The following is an 18,925-nucleotide window of genomic DNA, read 5'->3' as shown; positions in this document are numbered from 1 at the left end:
GGGGAGGAGAAAAAAGAACCGTATCATCATATTCCAAGGAAACATGAGTGGAGGGATAACATTGAAGTAACAATAACAATAACAAAGAAAATGGAAAACGGCCGGGCAGTGCCGGCTGAAATGAAACATATATTTAAAAAGGGAGGTGTGTTTGAAAAGTGGAACGGAGAGAAAAGGTGGTGAAAAAGACCAGTAACTACTTGTACCCCTTGCGCAGGAGGTCTGTACGCTGATACCATAAGCCGGTTTTCCACCGGTCGAGGACAATTCATCAAGTGTAGACCGCAGAAGAGTGGCAGTAGTTGTGGTCATGTGAAAAAGACGACGGACATAGGAAAATGGGGGAGCAGCGAGTTAGCTAGTTGTATGTTATTTATAGGCAAACATGAAAATAAGTAAGGAGTAAACATTATCTATCGTACAGGAAGAGGGAAGACGCTAGTGTTGTATTGTATCAATTAGGGAGCGCAAAATTGCGAGGAGATTTGGTTGAGATTTTGGGTATATAAAATAACAAGGCGAGAAGGTGGAAGTCCGAGCTTCGGAAATGAAAACAATCGAAAGAGCATCTAGATGGTGATTGCGGATTGTTTTTGTGGGCTGATTTTGCCGCATGGGATATGGTTATGGACGAACGAAGGGATGGAGAAGGGTCGTATTATTGATTTCCATTCGTCTTTGTCACCTCACTTCTCTCCATATTTCCCAAACTTCTGTTGCCATTTGACTAGATTCCGCGTCAGGGCATCCATCATTTCGAGGCTCGTTAGGTCCTTGAATTCCTTTTCCTTGGGCTGAGTAATCCCGTTTGCCTCTATCTTTTCTGCCACATAATTCGTAGATTCATCACTATGATGGTCACCGTTAGTTATATGCGTTCCAGCTTCCTCCTTCCCTCCAGAAACTGGGGCACCGCCAGTTCCACTGATCTGTTCTGGACTAGAAGCCAAATCGAGCTGTAATTGGGATATGAATTCGAGAATGGCAGCGACACGCCTCTTCATTTCGTTCATTGTGGTGCGTTGCGGGTTCATATATCGTGGTTTACTAGGTTTCCCGGATTCCCCACCGTTGAGGTAGACACCGTTTACCCCAAGGTGGACACCTGTAGGTGATTCACCGGTTCCGGTGTCTCCAGATTGGCCCCGACGGGGAGAGTGGATGCCACCACCACTGATGTCACCGTTTACTGAGTCGCGGTCTCGGGTATATTGATTTCGACCCAATCGACCACGGCGGGCTGGTGGGCGACCAGTTTTTCGCGTGGAAGATTTTGTATTGGAGGGCTCGTTTACGAGACTGGGAGCGTCAGGTGTGGATTGGCTGATAGTTGGGGGAATCGAGCTGGTCTTCGTTGGGGAAATTGTTTCGGTGGGTTCTTCGTCTAGTACTTGCATAGTCAGCTACGCCCCTCCTCCACATTCGAAACTTCGGGTATAGTCACTCACCATCTTTCCGGCGTTCTGAGCGATTCTTCCGTCGGCTGACTGCATCATTTATTTCCTTTTCTGGCTCTTTCTCTGTTGTTTGAGCTTCCCTCTCTCGTTGGTTTCGAACCACTCCTCTGGTCTTTTTATTTCCATTGCCTTCCTGGGAAACGTTGGAGTTGGATTTGTTTTCATCATCTGACGGTGGGTGAGATGCAGAGTTGCTACGTTTTGAAAGAGAAGAGGAAGGAGATCCGGTGCGTTGTCGTTTTGCAGCGTGTTTATTCCTGTTGTGCAACTGTTGGGTTAGAAAAATGACGAGAGAAAACAGAATATATCCACTCCTCGAGGGTTAACATACGCTTCACTATCGCTTCTGCTTCGCTTGCCTCTACGGCTTCCAAGGTCATCAGCGACTGATTTTGAATCTTCCTTGCTCTCCTCGATCGCTCTTCGTAACTGTTCTTCGTCGTAGGCGGCATCACGACTATTCATAGTTGAGCGTCGTTTAGTGCTGAGGAGGCCTGCACTGCCGCGGTTCTTTTTATTTTTCAGGTTTCTGGAGCTGCCGAGGGACGAGGATCTGGACGACGATGTGGATGACGAGCCAACCACTGGAAGGTAGCGGGAGGATTTTTGACTGCGTGATCGTAAGCGTGACGCCCACATGCTTCAATGTAGAGAATGACAATGGAAAATGAACGTATTGTATAGAACGAAATAAATAGATGAAACAAGTTTATGCTTTAAAACTCCACGGTATCTTCAATCAAAACGACTCAGAGGGGAAGAAGAGTCCTGGCCGTTTTGAGCGGGCAACTGAAGTGAAAGACCTCAACAAACCCATCAATTGGAGAGGGGTGAATGATACACCATCCAAAAAGTGAATAAAAATTTCAGGCTAGGGGTAAAAAGGGAAAAGAATCAGTTATCACTCACCCGTTCGAAGCTGTAATGATTTTGTGTAGGTCCTTCCGGCATTCTTCGCAAAAATATTCATCGGGGCTGGAAGCTTCTTCCATAATTCCCACGCAGCCTCCATGCTGCCAGACTTTACAGGAGTCGCATTGGATGAACAAACTCCCAGGCTCATCAGACTGCATATCCTCAGCAGACACTGAAGCTCCTTGGACCGAGTCATCCTTCACGCCCTGTTTTGTGACGCTTGCGCTGCCAGCGCCCTGGTAGATCAGAGGTAGACCAGGGTAATCCTGCTGTCCACAGAGACATCTGGTTATTTCTTCTTCATCACCGTCTTCCTCATCGTATTCATCACCTAGAGCTTGGAGGATGTCGTCTTGTTCGTCGTTGTTTCGGCCACGATGGCGATGGCGGGTTTGTGGGAGGTCAGATCGAGGATATGCCTCCAAGTCATCGGTGGACTCGGAGCGCTGGGTGGAGGGTCTACGGTGGGGTGATATTTTATTATTCGAGCGCGTGCTCCTTTCAGCGCGGCTGAATGAGTTTGATGAGCTGGATGAGCTTGTGGGCTGCATTGCGGCGGACGGTTGCAAAGTTCGAGCGCGAGACGAGCGACGAGGAGTCATGACTGAATGGGCTTATCTCCTGCTACAATGCGACTTCCGAACCCGGCCTTCTAGCAAATCATAAAAATCCTAGAAGCCGTCACGATCGATTTCCTTTATCGAAGGTAATTGCAGTCGAGAAACGAATAGATTTTTAAAGGGGTGGGGTGGATGTGGTCCTGGTTCGAGTTCGCCCGTAGCTACGGGAGCTGACTGGCAATTGGAAACAGTTTTCAAAGATCAAAAAGGAGAGATAAATACATTCAGAAACAGAACAGACGACAAACTGAAAGGCCACATGCTCTGAGAGGTTTGGCTGGAGGCAGTGTTCAAGAGCGTGAGGGATGTGCAGGACAAAATGGACTCATCAGCGCGGTGATGAGAAGGCGACCCTTGGTCCGGGCGAGAGTTCGGCGGATCTCGTCCTCGTTTTTCCCCGCGCAACCTTGCCAGAGCCAACAGTCCAGCACCACACGCGCCTTCGGTTAATTAATTAACAAGTGTTCTGGACAAACCAACCAAGTTCCCAGCCAAACCCTCGCGTTGCGATGACCACGCCCCAGGCATGTTAGTTACTGTTGCTGTTATTGTTTGTCACCCTCAGGACAGCAGCTGGCGTTTTCTTTTTGATTTGATCGTCCTCAAAATACTAGGACAACCCACCATCAGATCCCTGCAGTAGTTGTCTTCTCTCGCCATGTCAATGGCGTTGTGTAAATCAACCGATGCCCCGGACAACTCCGCCATCATTCCGGCATGGACTATATGTTGATTATGTGTTCCTTTCTACACAGACCTTCAGACTGAACACATACCTAATGATAGCAATCTCATCCCGAGGCAGCAGCAATGAAACTGGTGTGGTGCAATGTTGGTGACTTTGATCTTACTCCTGGGGGCTGTTTCCTCACTAACACAATTTAACCGTCCCGTACATTCTAGAGCTTCCATCCGCGGATCCTACTTCGAGATCGAATCAGTTGCTCTATATCCCTCTTCCAGCGCCCCTGTAATGAACCTGGTGATATCATCCTGTAAGGTCGAGACGGATAGGGGCCACGCTCATCCTTCCAGAGTGGACATGCTGAAAACCCTTTACAGTTCCCAATTTTCCATTCATGCTTACATGTATGGCAGAAAGATTGTTGTATACATGGAAGATTATTTACAGATGGCATGCGGCCGGGCGGGCTGTTGATGCAATCGGACTATGGGTGACAATGATCGCATCAAGAGAGCATCGAGTTCCTCTTCTCCGGCTAGATAATGAAATAGAAATGAATACGTCTGTCATGTCCCGGCTCCCGCCCAAAGCAACGCCCCGCCCGGTCTTTTTCAGCTCCAAAGGGATGACTTTTGAAGAAAAATGTTGAACTTGCCCTAGAGACCCCAAGACCCTTTGCACGGCCCCCTAACGGATTGATGTCACGGCAATATCCACGTATTCGAAATAAATGGAAGTTAATTGGATAGAGAGAACTTATCCAAACCAACGCCGTGTGATTGATGAGTGTGTCCTCAACGGACGCTTGGGTCTACGGCCCATGTCGCGGAAGTACCCCACAAGAAAAACGGCGGATCGTGTTGTTCCCATTGGCTGTGCTTTGGTGTTGTTATTCTGTCCTATTCCCCTGTGGCACCGGGTCTTCGGGCAAAAACAGTACACGTAGAATGAAAAAGCTGGTTGAGATCGATTGCAACTTTGCCACGGACGGTGACAGTACTTTCATACACTGTTGCCACTAACACGGACGGTATCCGGACTGTAAACCTGTACAAACGTAGTTACAGATAATGCAGAATGGGTTGTATACAAGAAAACTGGAGGGCAATAACGGAAGACCACAGGCATATCCCATACCCGCTGCCTGGGCTGCCGATGCTGGTACAATGTTGTTGAATCTCCCAGTCTGGCCTGGAGGGTTGTGTTCCCAAACCAGTTAGCGCAGGTGCTGTATTTACCGAAAGCTCAACACCCAGTCCCAGCGATTACATCGACACCTATGCTTCCATCGCCAGTTCTTTGCTCTGCTTGTGAAGGATCTCTGTCTGGATTGCCCGCCCTGTCGATTCGCTTGCTTGTTGGATTCAGCTGTTCTGGAGATATATAGAACGTATCTATATATATGCACACGGCCGGCATCCCTTTTGCTGTCGACTTGCGGATCCCCGGTACACCCATATTTGTCATCTCATCATTCATTCCCCATCGTGCTAGGCAAGTTCTCTCCCAATCCCTCTCTGAGGACTCGTTAATGTACCTACAATATCTGCTCTCTGGATGGACGCTGGGATGTCAAATCTATGAAATATCTTGCTGACTTCGTGGTGCTCCCCAGCTCGATTTTGACTTCTCTATCATTCCACAATTCCCCCTCCCTGCATTCCACCCTGAAATCCTCCACCGCAAAGCACACAGTATCAAAACGTCATCTTGAATCCAAGCAAACCTGGATATCTCGTTTGAAGTTGGATTTACGAGGTTGGAAAATGGCTGCCACACTGAGTATGTCACTTCCACTCCAGTTACCTACCCACCGTATGCCTGATACTGGGGGTCTCCCTGATGAGCTGTACTTCGGTTTGGTGGGAAGAAGAAGAGAGAAAAAAAAATTGAAAAATTAAAAAAAATGAAAAGTATCATGGACCATTTTTCCCACTTAACCTCGCCTGGGGAGCTTTATAGAAACAATATACAAATCCACTTTCTACAAATTTGTGATCTTTGGATGCTGATGCTGTCATCACGTAGGCGGGACTTATACTTCCGCTCCTGACACTCCATCTCCTGTGTTCCCAGATCGTTTGATCCGTCCCCTACCGAAGCGTCCCATCCGTGCACGTCTATCCCCTGAGGCTGCTGAATCTATACTTTACCCGCCTGCCCCGCCTGTCACCCAAGTTTTCTACGGTTCATATTCTGGGAATGGCGATGTTGTTAACAATGCCAAGGTTTACGTGCAACAGACAAATTACGGACGCGAACATAGTCCTGAAGGCGACCACCACCATCTGTATGATGAAAGCGTAGACAGCGGTGATGAAGACGGCCCCGTGGTTGTCCGTCGAAGTGGCGGGTTCCATAGATCGTCCTTATCCCCCATGGGCGAAACCGGCCAGAAATACGTCAAACATCTGGAGGACACGCCAACCAAAACGCTTTCGGCTGGACTTGATGGCTACGATGCTTTTGAGAACACAAACAATAAAAAGAAAAGGAAGATACCCACGTCCGGTAACCCTGGAAACCATTCGAATTTATCTGCAGATATGATTACCCTGGGCATTTCAACGAACAGTGGCAATTCGTCCTCTATAGATGACGGGAGCGGAACTGGCTCGTATTACGGAACCGGTAATCCCGCTTCACCGGCGGGGAACGGTATATCGGGATCCGGAAGAGGGCGTTATGGCCGGAATGCTAGCCGTACGGTCAGCGGAAGGACCCCTCTCGCTGTTCATAACCCGAATGCTTGGCTCGGAGGCCGATCTGGAATTGGACGCAAGGAGGTAGCAACTTCTCTTGGCCAAGAATCAATTGGTATAGCTTGACTTTCAACAAGATATTAATTTTTTTCAAGACCTAGGTCAAGATTACTGACAGATCCCAGGTGAATTCTCGAACCATTCTGACCAAGGAATCATTTCTGCGGCTATAGCCAATGCCGCGGCTCTTTCAGCGTCAACGCCGCAGGGACAAGATAACACGAGCTTGTTAGACCAGACAAGAAAGCCCTCTCCAACAAAAACACAATTCACCTTTACCTGCGAATCCGACTCATCGAAAGGCATGGCGTGGCAAACCCAGAACTCATATTCCATCCAACAACATCATCGGGCAGGTAACCAACCACTTTCTTCAATGGCCCCAGGTCAAAGGGGTTTTTCGACTCAGGGGACGCAGACGAGCCCAAATTTAGCGTCCCAGACAAATCATCAAGGCCAGGTGCAGGCTCAGCACCCGTCACAAAGCGCAGGCCAAAACGCCGCCTCGAGCAAGAAAACACGACGGTCCCCGGGAAGCACCTATGCCTTGGCCGCTCGTCAACGTCGGTTACGACAACAGTATTCGAATCTCCACCACCCGCCGAACATCGACGAGATTTGGATATGCGAGTTCTGCGAATATGAAAGTATATTCGGCCGGCCACCAGAGGCGTTGATCAGGCAGTATGAAATTAAAGACCGCAAGGAGCGCCGGCGGCTAGCAGAAAAGAGGAGACTGCTTGAAAAGGCCAAGATGAAAGGTCGCAAGGGCAAAAAGGCAACGAAGAATGCCGCCAAGGCCGCAGCTGCACATGCACAGCAATCAGCAGCAGCTCATCAGCAAGGATATGATCGACAACACCAACCGGTAGGAGACCACGACCCAACAGGCTATGGAGGAGGGCTTGGTGATAATTATCTAGGCGATGAGTACGAAGACGAAGTTTCAGCACAACACCCGCACCCTGCCTCTCCTGCACCTCCAGCTGGTGCTGTCAAACAGGAAGTACTCGCCAGCAACCAGGCTAAAGCAGGAGGTGTGGGAGACGTCACGTCAGGCAAAGGTGTAGCTGGAGGCGGTACGATACGTGCTGGGTGATGGCTCGCGGTGTGGCGTGGCATCACTAGACATGCGCAGATGTTGTCTGGATACTTTTTTGGACGAGAGCGGCCCCAATTGATACTTCAATCCAACACAATTCCTTCTGTTTCCTCTCCCTCTTTCTCCTGCTCTTCCGAAAAGCCTCCAGAGCGACCACGTTGTCTGCTGCGCCACATTGTCCCGTCCCTATCACCATCCCTCCCCATTCTTCTTATGGGGGACACCTTGGTCCTTTTTTTGTTATATTTCCTATTATTCATTCCTCATAGATAACTTCATAGAGTTACCCTTTCTGCTCTTGTTGTCTTTTTTTTTTTTTTTTTTCCCTTCCTCTTTCCACTTCCCTCCATGCACAGAATCCATGCACAGAACAAACGCAATTTGTCTCCCTTGTATGGAATGAACCTCCCCGCTCAAATCATTTTATCATCTTTTTTTCTTCTTACTACTTAGATCATTTCTTCATTTACGTACGAATCCCCTTTTCCTTTCCTTTATTTTCTTTTACTCTGGACCAACTTCTCCCTCCCTCTTGCATAGCATTTTGGCCGCCGTCCCCCGTCCCTAACTAAATAACACTCATCGTGTTTCCCCCCCCGCTTCCCTTTCCCATCACCCACCCTTTTGGAACATTGGTACTTCTTTGGTTTGGCGCAACCCATTTCTACATACTCTTGTAGGTATCTTGAAGGCACACGCACGCACGCACGCAAACAGGAGTATTTATTTATACCTTTATCAGCCAATACAGGTGCATATGCGGATATTGTACTTCCTTTGATTTTTTTTCCCCGTTATTGCCCTCTTTTGTTACGCTTGAGCAACTGACCACTCCGATATTTTTTTTGGCGACACAAAATGAGTAGAGTATGCGCTTCCATTTTAAGTAACATGCCCGATTATACAATTTTGTCAGAGCACCTCTCCCCTCCCCGGAGTCTCCTTCGTCCGGAATGTCCCATCCAAGAAAAAAAATGGACTGGAAGTAGGATATTTTTGACCGCCATCTCTTTCCCTTTTCAAAATTTCTCCTTTTTGGGCTGAGGTCTGCTTTTATTTATTTTTTTCGCCTTGTTTTTTCTCACATTCCGTCATCGGTCTTGGATTTGAATAGCTTTTCCGTCCCAGCCTTGTTTTGTTCGGTTATAGGTGTCTTGATGAGTGAATTAAGGGACAATTGGATGAGCAAAAATCGGATAGGAATAATAAAAGCATATAACACGGAGTCCGCTGACTGCTCGTGGTCCTAGCCGGCGCCAGCTGTTACGCAAACAGGAAATCTTGGGTTATGAACCGGCGAGGTTCATCAGTGACATGAGTCGTTGGATATGTATATGGCACGCGGGAATCGGGAGACCACAGCCAAAGGGAAAAAGAAAGAAGAGAAAAAAAAAAAAAAGACTCTCCGCGACCCAAACCAATCAATGAAAAACGAACAGGCTTTCTCAGGCGTTTCTTTATTTCCTCATCTTGTGAATCAGGCGTAGAATTGGGCGAAGTACAAGTATGGTTGCGGGCATGGCATTATTCCTTGCTTGACAGAAAGGTTATAAATAGTACGTGCATACGGGAAAACGTTGTCGAGCCGAAGAGATGTTGAACAAAGTAAGCAAAAGAAAGTAAAGCGGGCGAATCGCTGCTCGACAGGAAAATACCCGCTTGCTTCGGCCGATTGTCAAAGGATAGGATAGGAATTGAGTAGCGTTACTCGAGTTACATACATTTGTTTCATGAAGGGCAGGCCTCTGCGAGCCAATAGATACACCGCAAATGGTGTCTCTGCAGTACCTCAACTTCTTCTTGTTTCTTTTCTGAGGGCTCTGGAGCATCGTTAGCCGCCAGCAACATGCGCTTGTATCCACCGTGTTGCTGCAAGATCTATCCCTGACCCCGGCGGCGCTACAGAGTAACAACTTGAACCCTTCGCGCTCTCCATCAAACCGCTAACTGAACCGCTAAGTTTCCCCATCTGCAGCTCCCAGCCAACCGATGCCTTGTTCCACCCCGCGATCACAAACAGCTCTTGTTCTTTCTTGAGCATCTGCGATCTGCCGGATGTCCCTCAGTGGTAGGACTGGGGGTGGTCTGTTTCATGTTAGACCATATCCCTTTTGTCTATTGTTAGACACGAGTCGAGGAACGAGGTTTCATTTTTCATTTTTCTCTGCTTGGTTTGCCCTTTAGGGGACTCTTGCCAAAGAATGATTCGACCAGGAGCCTATCTCTTGTTACACGCTCCGGTGCTGGAGCTACCTATCTTTGTTCTTCAAAGATGCTGTGTTGCATGATGGGAAGTAAGCCGCTCTGGCTCGCAGCAGAGTTCCAAGTCCCTGGCATCTTGCAACTTGCTGGAACTGGCTTCTTCAAAACAGAATATATATAATGGCTCCCGCTTCTGCCGGAATCCATATTGGCTTTGTTTCTTGCAGGAGTGATCACCGTTGTATCGGATATTTGCCTTTGTTCTTCTTCCTTTTTTCCTTTTCTCTTTCCTTCTCTTTCTCTTTCCCGTTCCTTTCCCGCCTGGCTACCGCTTTCCTTCACTCTGTTCCTTTCTATATATCGCATTCTCTCGGTCTGCCCAGTTTGTACTGTGTACAACTCTTCTGCGCCCAGGCCTTTTTCTCTTTTCTCTCCTCCATTTCCTTTCCTTGCAGAATTGCTGGACATAAAATACATCGCCTGTTGAAAACAAAAAGGGCGTCTAATATCCAACCAAGTTAATAAACGAATACAGTGCTGTGCACCTTAACTGGCTCCACGAAACCAAACAGCCCCCTAATAATATCGCAAACGGCCACACATACAAACATACCTAGCTGCGCACCCGCGAAGGTGCTTTCGTCCATACAACATCAGTGGGTTATTCACTGAGGTGCGGATCCGGAAACAATAGCTACCGTATTCTATTTCCGTGCAGAATACCCTATTTATTGAAGGGGTTCCCGAGGTGTCAAGAGGGACAGGACATTCACCCAGGCAATTGAACGCCCACATTCTGTACAAAGCAGGGAACTCTAGGGTTTTTATTGTAAAACCCTCCAATACGTACCAGGTCGAACTGTATAGATATCTATCTATCACGCCACTACCCAAAAGAAACCACCCGAAGAACCACATCAATCACACGGTGTTATAACCATGGGCATCAAAGCTCTCATCATCGACGGCGTCCGAAAGCGATACAGCATCGGCTCCACTGTCAGCACAGTTGTGGGATGCTCGCTCCGTTTCCTACAGTTTGTTTTCGGCATCGCAGTCATCGGCCTGTACGCGCAAGATCTCATCAGGCAGCGCAAGGACACTGGAGGATTTGACCCCAAATGGGTACGTCTTTTGCACTCCCGTTCTGTCTCTTTATCAACCTATCTCTCCATATCTAATCTACCTGAAAAACATTCTGTTAAACTAAATAAATGAATGAATGAATGAAAATAACAAAATTAATATAAAACAGACCTACGCCACCTGTCTCGGCACTATCTCCTCCCTCTCCGCAGTCATCTATTTCACCATTCCCCTCGCCATGCCTGCCTTTTCCCTCCTCCCCAGTGTTAACCTGCCCACCCTGGTCTACGACAGCATCGTCAGCATCCTCTGGCTCACGCTCTTCGGCATCTTCGGCAAAATGTACATGACCAAGCACGCAGCGGAGGGGGACGTGGACACCATCCGTATGAAACATTCGGTCTGGGTGGATTTGGCCAATTTGGCGCTGTGGGCTGCCACAGCAGCGTGGGCGGGAGCCAGGTGGTGGAAGTCTGGAAAGGGCCGGAGAGAGGCGGAGAAGGGGAGTGAGATGGGTGAGGTTTGAGGGTAGTTGCCCACCCCCTTCCCCTCTTTTTTTTATTGATTTTTGTGGGCTCTGAGTCTGGGTTCTTTGGGTTTGGGTTCGACTGGATTTGAACTGCTGCTAACAGCACGCTCCACCCTTTTTCCCCCTTAATTTTTCTTAAAACTTTGTCTTCTTGATTATCTGCATATTAACGGGCGTGCATGGGATTAGCTAGGCCTATTGCTATACATATTTTTTTCCCCTTTCATTTTCCATTTTTCATTTATTTGTTCCCTTTCCCATGAACTTTTATATCTTGTTTGCATCTGGATTGTTTGCTGTAGTAGTACCGACTACATAGTAGTAGTTGTATGTTGGCTTTTTGCTGTGGTTCCCGTCCATTTTATTATCATATTATTATGCAGTTGACATGAACAGATCTGCCCGAAGTTTTTTTTTTTTTTTTTTTTTTTTTTTTAAAAAAAAGAGTTAATGACCAGTTTGGTTTCAAGTCTTTCAAACAATACTGCGGGACGGGGGGGATGTTCCCGTGCCCTCCCCAACCCCCAGATGCATTTAGCACAGACCATTCATCCCAGTCAATCGCAGAAAATACTACATTGTCACCATCTGACCTGGAAACGTCAATAGGTCATGTGTATGTGTGCGGGTGTTCATCGTGGTATGTAAGTTGGGCCTTCTGCAGCCCCCGTCATCCGATTGGTGCCGTGCGTGAAGGAAGGAAGGAAGGAAGGAGCTTGTCATCTCGATTTAAGAATAGTAATTAATTAATATATTGGTGTTTATTTTATTTATTTTTATTTTTATATTTTTTTAATTTGTTTATTTAATTTCTTGCTCCGCTCACCTTTGCCATTTCGTCCATATTCATCAAGGCTCGCTCGCTCACTGCTGGCTGGATGGGGCGGTTTTCCTGAGAAACTTCCATACAGTATTTACACAGGTTAAAATAAATAAAAATAGCAAGCGGATAGCTCAATGAAGTAATGGGATGGGAGGAGTATGCGCGATCTTTGTAATTTATTTTGCCCATCACGGCTAAGAGAATACAAGATGGAGAGAAGGGAGAAAAGCGTCACATAGTCAGGGGGGGTAGAATAGACGGGGTCAGGCACTATGTGTCGACTAAATCATTATATGGTTCTCTGTACTCAAGGTGCTGGCGTGTGGGGGAGTTTATATATATAATTTTTTTGGCCTTCTAACTTAGGGGGTATCGAGTATATACAGAAAAGATATATGGTAAGCCATCGCATATGTAAGGGGTGGGGTAAATATATATATATTAGGTTGCTCCTTCGTAGTAGCTGGCTCGGATATGCTGGAGAATCGAAGAGTTAGATTAGATATGTCGGTTCCACTTTCTGTGGGATTTCCAACTGCTTGCGTGGAGCTAGTCGAAGTGGAACTAGGTCCTGCGCCGGCTCTATGACCAATCCTCAATTTTCTCCCGTTCGAAGCTCATGAAAGTAGAATTTCATTTTCATTTAATTCATTCTTTGTTAAATTGGGGGAATGGAGGGGTCTCATCGCTGGAGGGAGGAAACTGCATTGTAGGTATAGGTGGTACATGTACAGAACATGGGCCCGCTGAGGAGCAAGAGCTATTCTGCGCAAGGGTGAATCCCTCCTTTCTTGCGCGTTCTTGCCGTGGGGTCACCGTCAAGTGAAAAGAGAAAAAAGTGATGTGCACAAGTCACCCCCCGTCTTTCGCGCTCTCACACGTGTTTCCCATTTTTCTGCATCGTCGCACTTAACTTCCTTTCCTGCTCGATCAACTTGCTTAACTGGCTCTGCTGTTGACTTAGAGATGGTCTGGATGTAGAAACTCCTCCTTGCTGAAATGGCGACTGCAGCTGTAGCTGTGATGGGAAAATTGTTTTGGAGCGATCATCATCGCTATCGATATCCTCCCAATCCCCTTCATCGTTCCCGCCCTCCGCATATACATGCTCAACCACACCGTTAGAACCGTTGTAATTGTCCTGAGATGGGCGCTGCTTCTGTCCCGAAGATCCTCCTGTCTGGATCTTTCCCAGGCCGTCGACCGCATGAAGCCCCTTAACCGGTTTTACGTCGGCTGATGATTGAAGGTTTTGCGAACGCGTCACGCCCGTGTTTGCTATAGGGACTATTGTAGCACTCCCCTTAATATCCGCCCGGTTTAGTAGCGAGCTTCCTAAATTAGTGAAAGACGAGTTGCGCGACTCCTGTAGCTGTTTTTCAACAAATCGCGCCCGGAAGTCCTTTTCTACTAGCGAGATCGTAGATGGTTGCGTTTGTTGTGAGATAGGGGAACTATTACTCCGCTTCTGCTGCTGCGTCTGTTGCTTGTGAATAGATTTGATGATAGCGGGGTGTGATGTGGGGTTTGACGTTGGGCCTGGTCGATGGGTAGTTTGGGATAGCCAGGGGTTTGGCTTTACAATGGTCGTAGGGGTTGGGCTTATGGATATTGCGGATTCTACAGCGTGGGCATTTGCAGTTAGTATGATATCAGTGGGGATGTGCTTCGATAGATTGATTCCATATGTCAAGAAAGGGAAAAGAGAGATTTCTCCTACCATCAGATATGGGATATTTCTGCTGTAGAAGCGCTGATGAACCATACATGTCAGGTAAGGCCCGGATTGTCTTGGTAGGCGAATGTCTTGCAGATGAGAGATCCAAAGGCAGCTGGGAGGCTTTCGTCCGCCTCGACACCGGCTCCGCTTCCATGGAAGTTACATTTGTTGCAAATGTAGCCTTTTTCCTCCGCGGTTTCTCCAAAGATGATTCCCCAACAGAAACTTCAATGCCTGCTATTGGGGATGGGGACAAAGAGGGGTCGCCCCCTCTGACATTTTCACTCGCGCCCACCGTAGAGGAATTGGAGGTTTGCTGAGCGTCGTTGGATGGTTGTCGCGGCTTCTTTAAGATAGGAGGCGGCAACGGTGTCCGAGTTGAATTTACCGAGGATTTCCGGGATGCTTTTTGGCTACTTTTAAAACCAGTTCTCGTTGAGAGACTCTCGGGCTGGGCGCTTGAAGTGGATGGGGCCACGCGCCGTCTTGATGGGACCCGCGGTATGGATTGTGGGATCTAGAAATATCAGAAGACATTCTCTCGCAAGTTAATACCAGCTATCTGGGCCAATGTACATACTTCTCTTAGTCTGCCTCGAGCCATCCCGGTAATGCTTTCTCCTTCAGATATATGGAGAAAGAGGCCAGCTAGCGTAGTACCTTTAATAGTACGTAGAATGGAATTGTTGCTCCATATTCTCCAAAACAGATTTTCCAGCCGCCTTCCCTCATCTGCTTTCATCGTAGACCTGTTGGTGGTGTAGACTGGCACATTGAGATGTTAGAATATATATGTGTGTATACAAGGGCTCGTCTTCTGTTTTCCATCTATTCACGCATTGAATTTCCACCACTGTATTCAATCCGGACATAAATATATGGTTCTTTCCCTCCGCTTTTGTTTTCTTTGAGAGCATAAACGAAGAAAGCATCCTTACCTCGCCATAGCTTTGCGAGATCCTGAGCATCCACACCGCCAAAGCTTTCAATTTCGGAACTAATGCGCTCGGAATTTAAGACGATACCCTTAGGTAAAGCTTCTGTCATTGTAACCAGCCACTAAGAAATCAAAACCCGCCGAACGAAATCCACTTTCTTTTCGGTTTTACAGTCAAGGAGCTGAACTCTCTTCATCGAAAAGGGAATAGGCAAATTAACGAGCTGCCACAGCACACAAAATTCGGGAAGGGAGAAAGGCGAAAAGGAGTGATCAAGGGAAAAAGAAGAAGAAGGAAAAAATCAAATAGTAAGGAAGTGCAGTGACAACAAAAATAAATCAACAACAAACGGGGAGAGAAGGATATGGTCAACGGTCAGCTGAGCTTCATGGCTCAGCAAGGGCATGGGTGATGGGAGTAGAACATTTCACAGCCGGACACATACAACAGGCCAATTTGTAAGGTGTGGACGGTACAGAACCGAGAGCAAGCAGCATGCAGTCACACAGGGATGAGGAAACGAAATAAATGCAGTGGGTAGAGAGCTCGGTATGGTTGTTTGGGATAGAGCTTGTTTCACGTGAGATTGTCCAGGTGACCCCGTGGGGAGGTTGGGATAGTTTTGCTCTTTGGCGGCAATGAGGTAGGGTTGAGAAAGGTAAATGAAAGAAAAGGAAAATGAACGGCTGTTGAAGTGAAGGAGGATGGAGGGATAATATTATTTGTTTGTGATATCGCCGTGGTGAGGGAGCTTCGATCTCTCAGCAGCACGGAGCTTTCTGCTGAAACAGAGGGGGACTTAGCACGGTTTTGGACTCAACAGAGACCAGAGATGAATGTGCCGTAGCTGGGACAGGAAGCTCCACAGATTAGCAGCAGAGAGCAGAACGGCGAAGTCTGGGTAGGTCAAAAAGGGATACGAGAACCGGGCTGGAATGGAACACCCAGGATACGGGAGAGTCCCGCGTAGGGCGAGTAAACGGAAGGCAAATTCCAGCAGAGAGAAGAGTAAGAGATGACAAGGACGGCGAGAAACCAAACGGGCGGGAGGGTGAGTGGTGGAGAGTCGAGATCGAAATCAATAGAGCCCAGGTCAGCTAGCTGGTCATGTGGCCACCGTAACTGAGCAATAATAAAAATACAACACCGCTGAAAACGGAAAGGAGTGAGAATGAAGGAGAATGGAAAGGTTTCAAGGGAGGAAATATATGTAAGGCCAACGAAGGGACGGAAACATGGCTATACTATTTCAAGCATCAAGGGGAAATAACCCGGGGAATGGCGTGAGGGATCTGTGTTGGAACCACTTGTTGGGGCGCGGCGGACATGCCCATGATTATTGAATTATCAGCTTTCAACCGATGCAGGGCATTGGATGTGTGTTGGCTAACTTGCGGAGTGAGTGAATCCAAATCGAAAGCCATCATACCATGCAAGTATCGGGAACAAGAAGGCGATACCAGACTTCAATCTTGCTGTTTCATATCCCCATTCCCTGGCTTTCTCTCCCACCAGGCTGGGCCATTATTGTTATATCAACCGTAGTGGCTTGGGCCCTGAGTGGATCGGTGGCGGATGTAGCTCTCGATCCCTTGGCCCAAGGAGAAAGCGCGCCTCCGCAAGTACCAGTACTTAGACATCGTTAGCGCAAGGCCTGTCGTCGCTTAGAATGGAGCAGGCTTTTTTCCACGCCTCTTCTAGAACACGAAAGATTCAGAACGGAGAGTATCCTCCATCCTCCTTTGGCTGATAATTGTTTCAGTCGCCTTCCTTGATATAGGGTTGAATTTTTGCCTGGAGGGGAAGGAGGGACAACGTAAGCAATTAGGTGCCGGATTGGATTACTCTCTCGCGGGAGCCAACCAGGAGCTATATCAAGTAATCGATTGCGCTTGGAATTGATTGAAGCCCGTTCCATTCCTATTTTGAGTGACCAGCTATTGAATATTTCCACCACGCAATCCTTGACCTGGCATCCATGGCCAGAAGTGGCGATACTGGCAACCCTTGAAATTGGGAGAAAAGGCCTCGGGCTCAATGCTTCAATCACCACCTTGTTTTGTTCGCCCCCTCGTTCGACGCGCAGCTTTCCACCGGTTCTATCAGCACGGTTGGTGTGATTGACGAAACCCGGAACGGCATCGCGAAATTCACATTTTTGGCCACGGATAGACAATAAACCAGCCCAACTCGCCTGCAGTGCTGATCCCAAAACCCTGTCACCCCAGCGGTCAGCAATCCAACCACTAACGTTAAATAACCCGTAGCTTTTTCATTGGAGAGTGACCCGTGAAACGAAGTGAGGATTCATGCGTAGTACTGAGTATTATTATTATCGAGGGGACACTCCCGATTGTTGTAGCGTCCAACGGATTTGCTTGCTCTTGCAGCATCGTTTGACACGCGAATTCCGACGATGTTAGGAGGATGTGCTAGCACGTTCTCTCTTAAAAGCGACGGTGCGATCTCTCTCGTCTCATGTCGATGTTCCCTTGATAAAACCGGCGAATTTCGAGAAGAATAATCATACAGCATCATTTCCTGGGCCCTGGTCCTATTTCCAAGATCTTTTTCAGATTTCCTCGCCTAACACTGGCCGATCGGTCAGCATCTGCTGGTCGAACCGCGGATAACTGCGAGAGATGAGAGGTCTTTCTGCACAGCAGCTATGATCCCTTTAGTTGGGTGTCCTCCTCTCGCGGCCCTCTCCACTGCTCAGCTGCCAATAGCAGGGAGAAGCACTGTATTACCCACCGCTGAATGCGCAGGACAGCCAGCAAATAATAGACAATCGGGGTTGACCCCACATCTTAATTAATGCATCATTTAGTGAACATGCGGGTCAGACCTATTCTCGGCAGAAACTCTAAGGACGGACCGTCCCGCCTTTCCACCGGGCCGCAGTTTAACCCGGGCATGAAAGTTAACCTGTTCAATTCATGGAGCGGGACCTGCTATACAATACAGACATTTGACGCCATTGATTCTCTTCCCCTGTGGCCTGGCGCCGGTTCAGTTGACACCATCCACGCTGTGGCACTTGCTCTCGAGAGGGGTGTGGCCTTTGCAAGCTCGTTCTTCCCCATACTGTGCTGATTATGGGTTTGACTCTCCCCAATCTCCTATTTTCCCTGTGTATGTGGGTTTTTGTTTATCGCACTCTTCTGCTATTTCCAATTTTTGATAGTGAGGGGGGAACAAAGCCATTCTACACATCAACCCAATTGTGCTGAAGGACGTATTTTTTGAACACACACAACCACACACACGCCTACATGGAGAGAGAATGGCATTTCATACATCTAAATTCCCGGAGTTTGGTGATTGTTTTCTTGGGAAAAGAAAGGAAAATCAGAGTAGTTAATATTTGCTACAAAGCTCTCTTCTTATATAGAAGAAATCGTACTTCGTACTCCCGCTCGTCTCAATTTCTTTTTTTTCCTTTCCTTGCCCGTATCTGATATCATATCTAGTGTATCAGCATGCTGTGAATGAAATCCATATACTTCCTCCACCCCTCGACGTGGTTAGAAAGGAGGTTCTAACATGATAAATTTGCTTGTTTTGCTCATGCATGCGCCTATCCCACGTGTGATAAATCACTGCATACCATCTTAACCCACTGCGACACCGCCGAATATCAAACAGCAGATCTCCCAGACAAACAGACGCACCAAAGTATACACACACAGCCAACACAGTCTGGCAGTCTGCGGCTAGGCCCCTACCCTCGCGTGTCAAATCGATCCTATCAGCTAGGACGGCGCTAAGACAGCTAGTGGACGAGCTGTTGCGTTTATTTCCCCGCGTCGAATCCTCGCAGAGTAGTGCGTGTGAACGTGTCCATGTCCAAACTGTGGCGTTGTGATTACAGGGTGGGCCTGTAGAAATGCAAGGTTTCGTCTTCCCCCCACATACCACACACAGAGCTAACGCTATGCACGTGGACATGAGACATGGAAAGGTATGTACGTATGGATGGATGGGCTGCTCTTACAAGGGACATATTGACATATCAAATGAGCACGAGGACGAACGATCGGGGGGGTCTAGGCCAGCTACTGCTGGTTAAACCAAACCCTCAAC

The 18,925-nt window shown here is 47.8% G+C and overlaps 6 protein-coding genes across 6 annotated transcripts; 3 read left to right on the top strand and 3 right to left on the bottom strand.

Annotated features, from left to right (window-relative positions):
* Window positions 1–342: 342 nt before the first annotated feature.
* HCBG_08913 (uncharacterized protein) lies at window positions 343–3,242 on the bottom strand (the record flags this gene model as incomplete). Its single annotated transcript, XM_045435962.1, has 4 exons — window positions 343–1,384; window positions 1,449–1,714; window positions 1,789–2,067; window positions 2,367–3,242. The coding sequence occupies 4 exons, from the start codon at window positions 2,972–2,974 to the stop codon at window positions 687–689; spliced, it is 1,851 nt and encodes a 616-aa protein (XP_045283284.1).
* A 1,334-nt stretch (window positions 3,243–4,576) lies between these two features.
* On the bottom strand, window positions 4,577–5,135 carry HCBG_08912 (uncharacterized protein; the record flags this gene model as incomplete). Its single annotated transcript, XM_045435961.1, has 3 exons — window positions 4,577–4,724; window positions 4,815–4,868; window positions 4,930–5,135. 3 exons carry the CDS (start codon window positions 5,133–5,135, stop codon window positions 4,577–4,579), a joined length of 408 nt encoding a protein of 135 aa, XP_045283283.1.
* A 308-nt stretch (window positions 5,136–5,443) lies between these two features.
* HCBG_08911 (uncharacterized protein) lies at window positions 5,444–7,538 on the top strand (the record flags this gene model as incomplete). Its single annotated transcript, XM_045435960.1, has 3 exons — window positions 5,444–5,459; window positions 5,706–6,494; window positions 6,613–7,538. 3 exons carry the CDS (start codon window positions 5,444–5,446, stop codon window positions 7,536–7,538), a joined length of 1,731 nt encoding a protein of 576 aa, XP_045283282.1.
* A 3,144-nt stretch (window positions 7,539–10,682) lies between these two features.
* HCBG_08910 (uncharacterized protein) lies at window positions 10,683–11,355 on the top strand (the record flags this gene model as incomplete). The annotated part of the gene is made up of 2 exons (XM_045435959.1): window positions 10,683–10,868; window positions 10,999–11,355. 2 exons carry the CDS (start codon window positions 10,683–10,685, stop codon window positions 11,353–11,355), a joined length of 543 nt encoding a protein of 180 aa, XP_045283281.1.
* A 1,700-nt stretch (window positions 11,356–13,055) lies between these two features.
* On the bottom strand, window positions 13,056–14,948 carry HCBG_08909 (uncharacterized protein; the record flags this gene model as incomplete). The annotated part of the gene is made up of 4 exons (XM_045435958.1): window positions 13,056–13,801; window positions 13,902–14,306; window positions 14,562–14,666; window positions 14,840–14,948. The coding sequence occupies 4 exons, from the start codon at window positions 14,946–14,948 to the stop codon at window positions 13,056–13,058; spliced, it is 1,365 nt and encodes a 454-aa protein (XP_045283280.1).
* Window positions 14,949–16,010: 1,062 nt separating this feature from the next.
* On the top strand, window positions 16,011–16,741 carry HCBG_08908 (uncharacterized protein; the record flags this gene model as incomplete). Its single annotated transcript, XM_045435957.1, has 3 exons — window positions 16,011–16,049; window positions 16,260–16,467; window positions 16,620–16,741. The coding sequence occupies 3 exons, from the start codon at window positions 16,011–16,013 to the stop codon at window positions 16,739–16,741; spliced, it is 369 nt and encodes a 122-aa protein (XP_045283279.1).
* Between the last annotated feature and the right edge of the window lie 2,184 nt (window positions 16,742–18,925).

This window comes from Histoplasma capsulatum, assembly GCF_000150115.1.
Source record: "Histoplasma capsulatum G186AR genomic scaffold supercont2.19, whole genome shotgun sequence".
In the NCBI taxonomy this organism is placed as follows: Eukaryota; Fungi; Ascomycota; class Eurotiomycetes; order Onygenales; family Ajellomycetaceae; genus Histoplasma; species Histoplasma capsulatum.
This window is presented reverse-complemented; position numbering and strand designations above follow the sequence as displayed.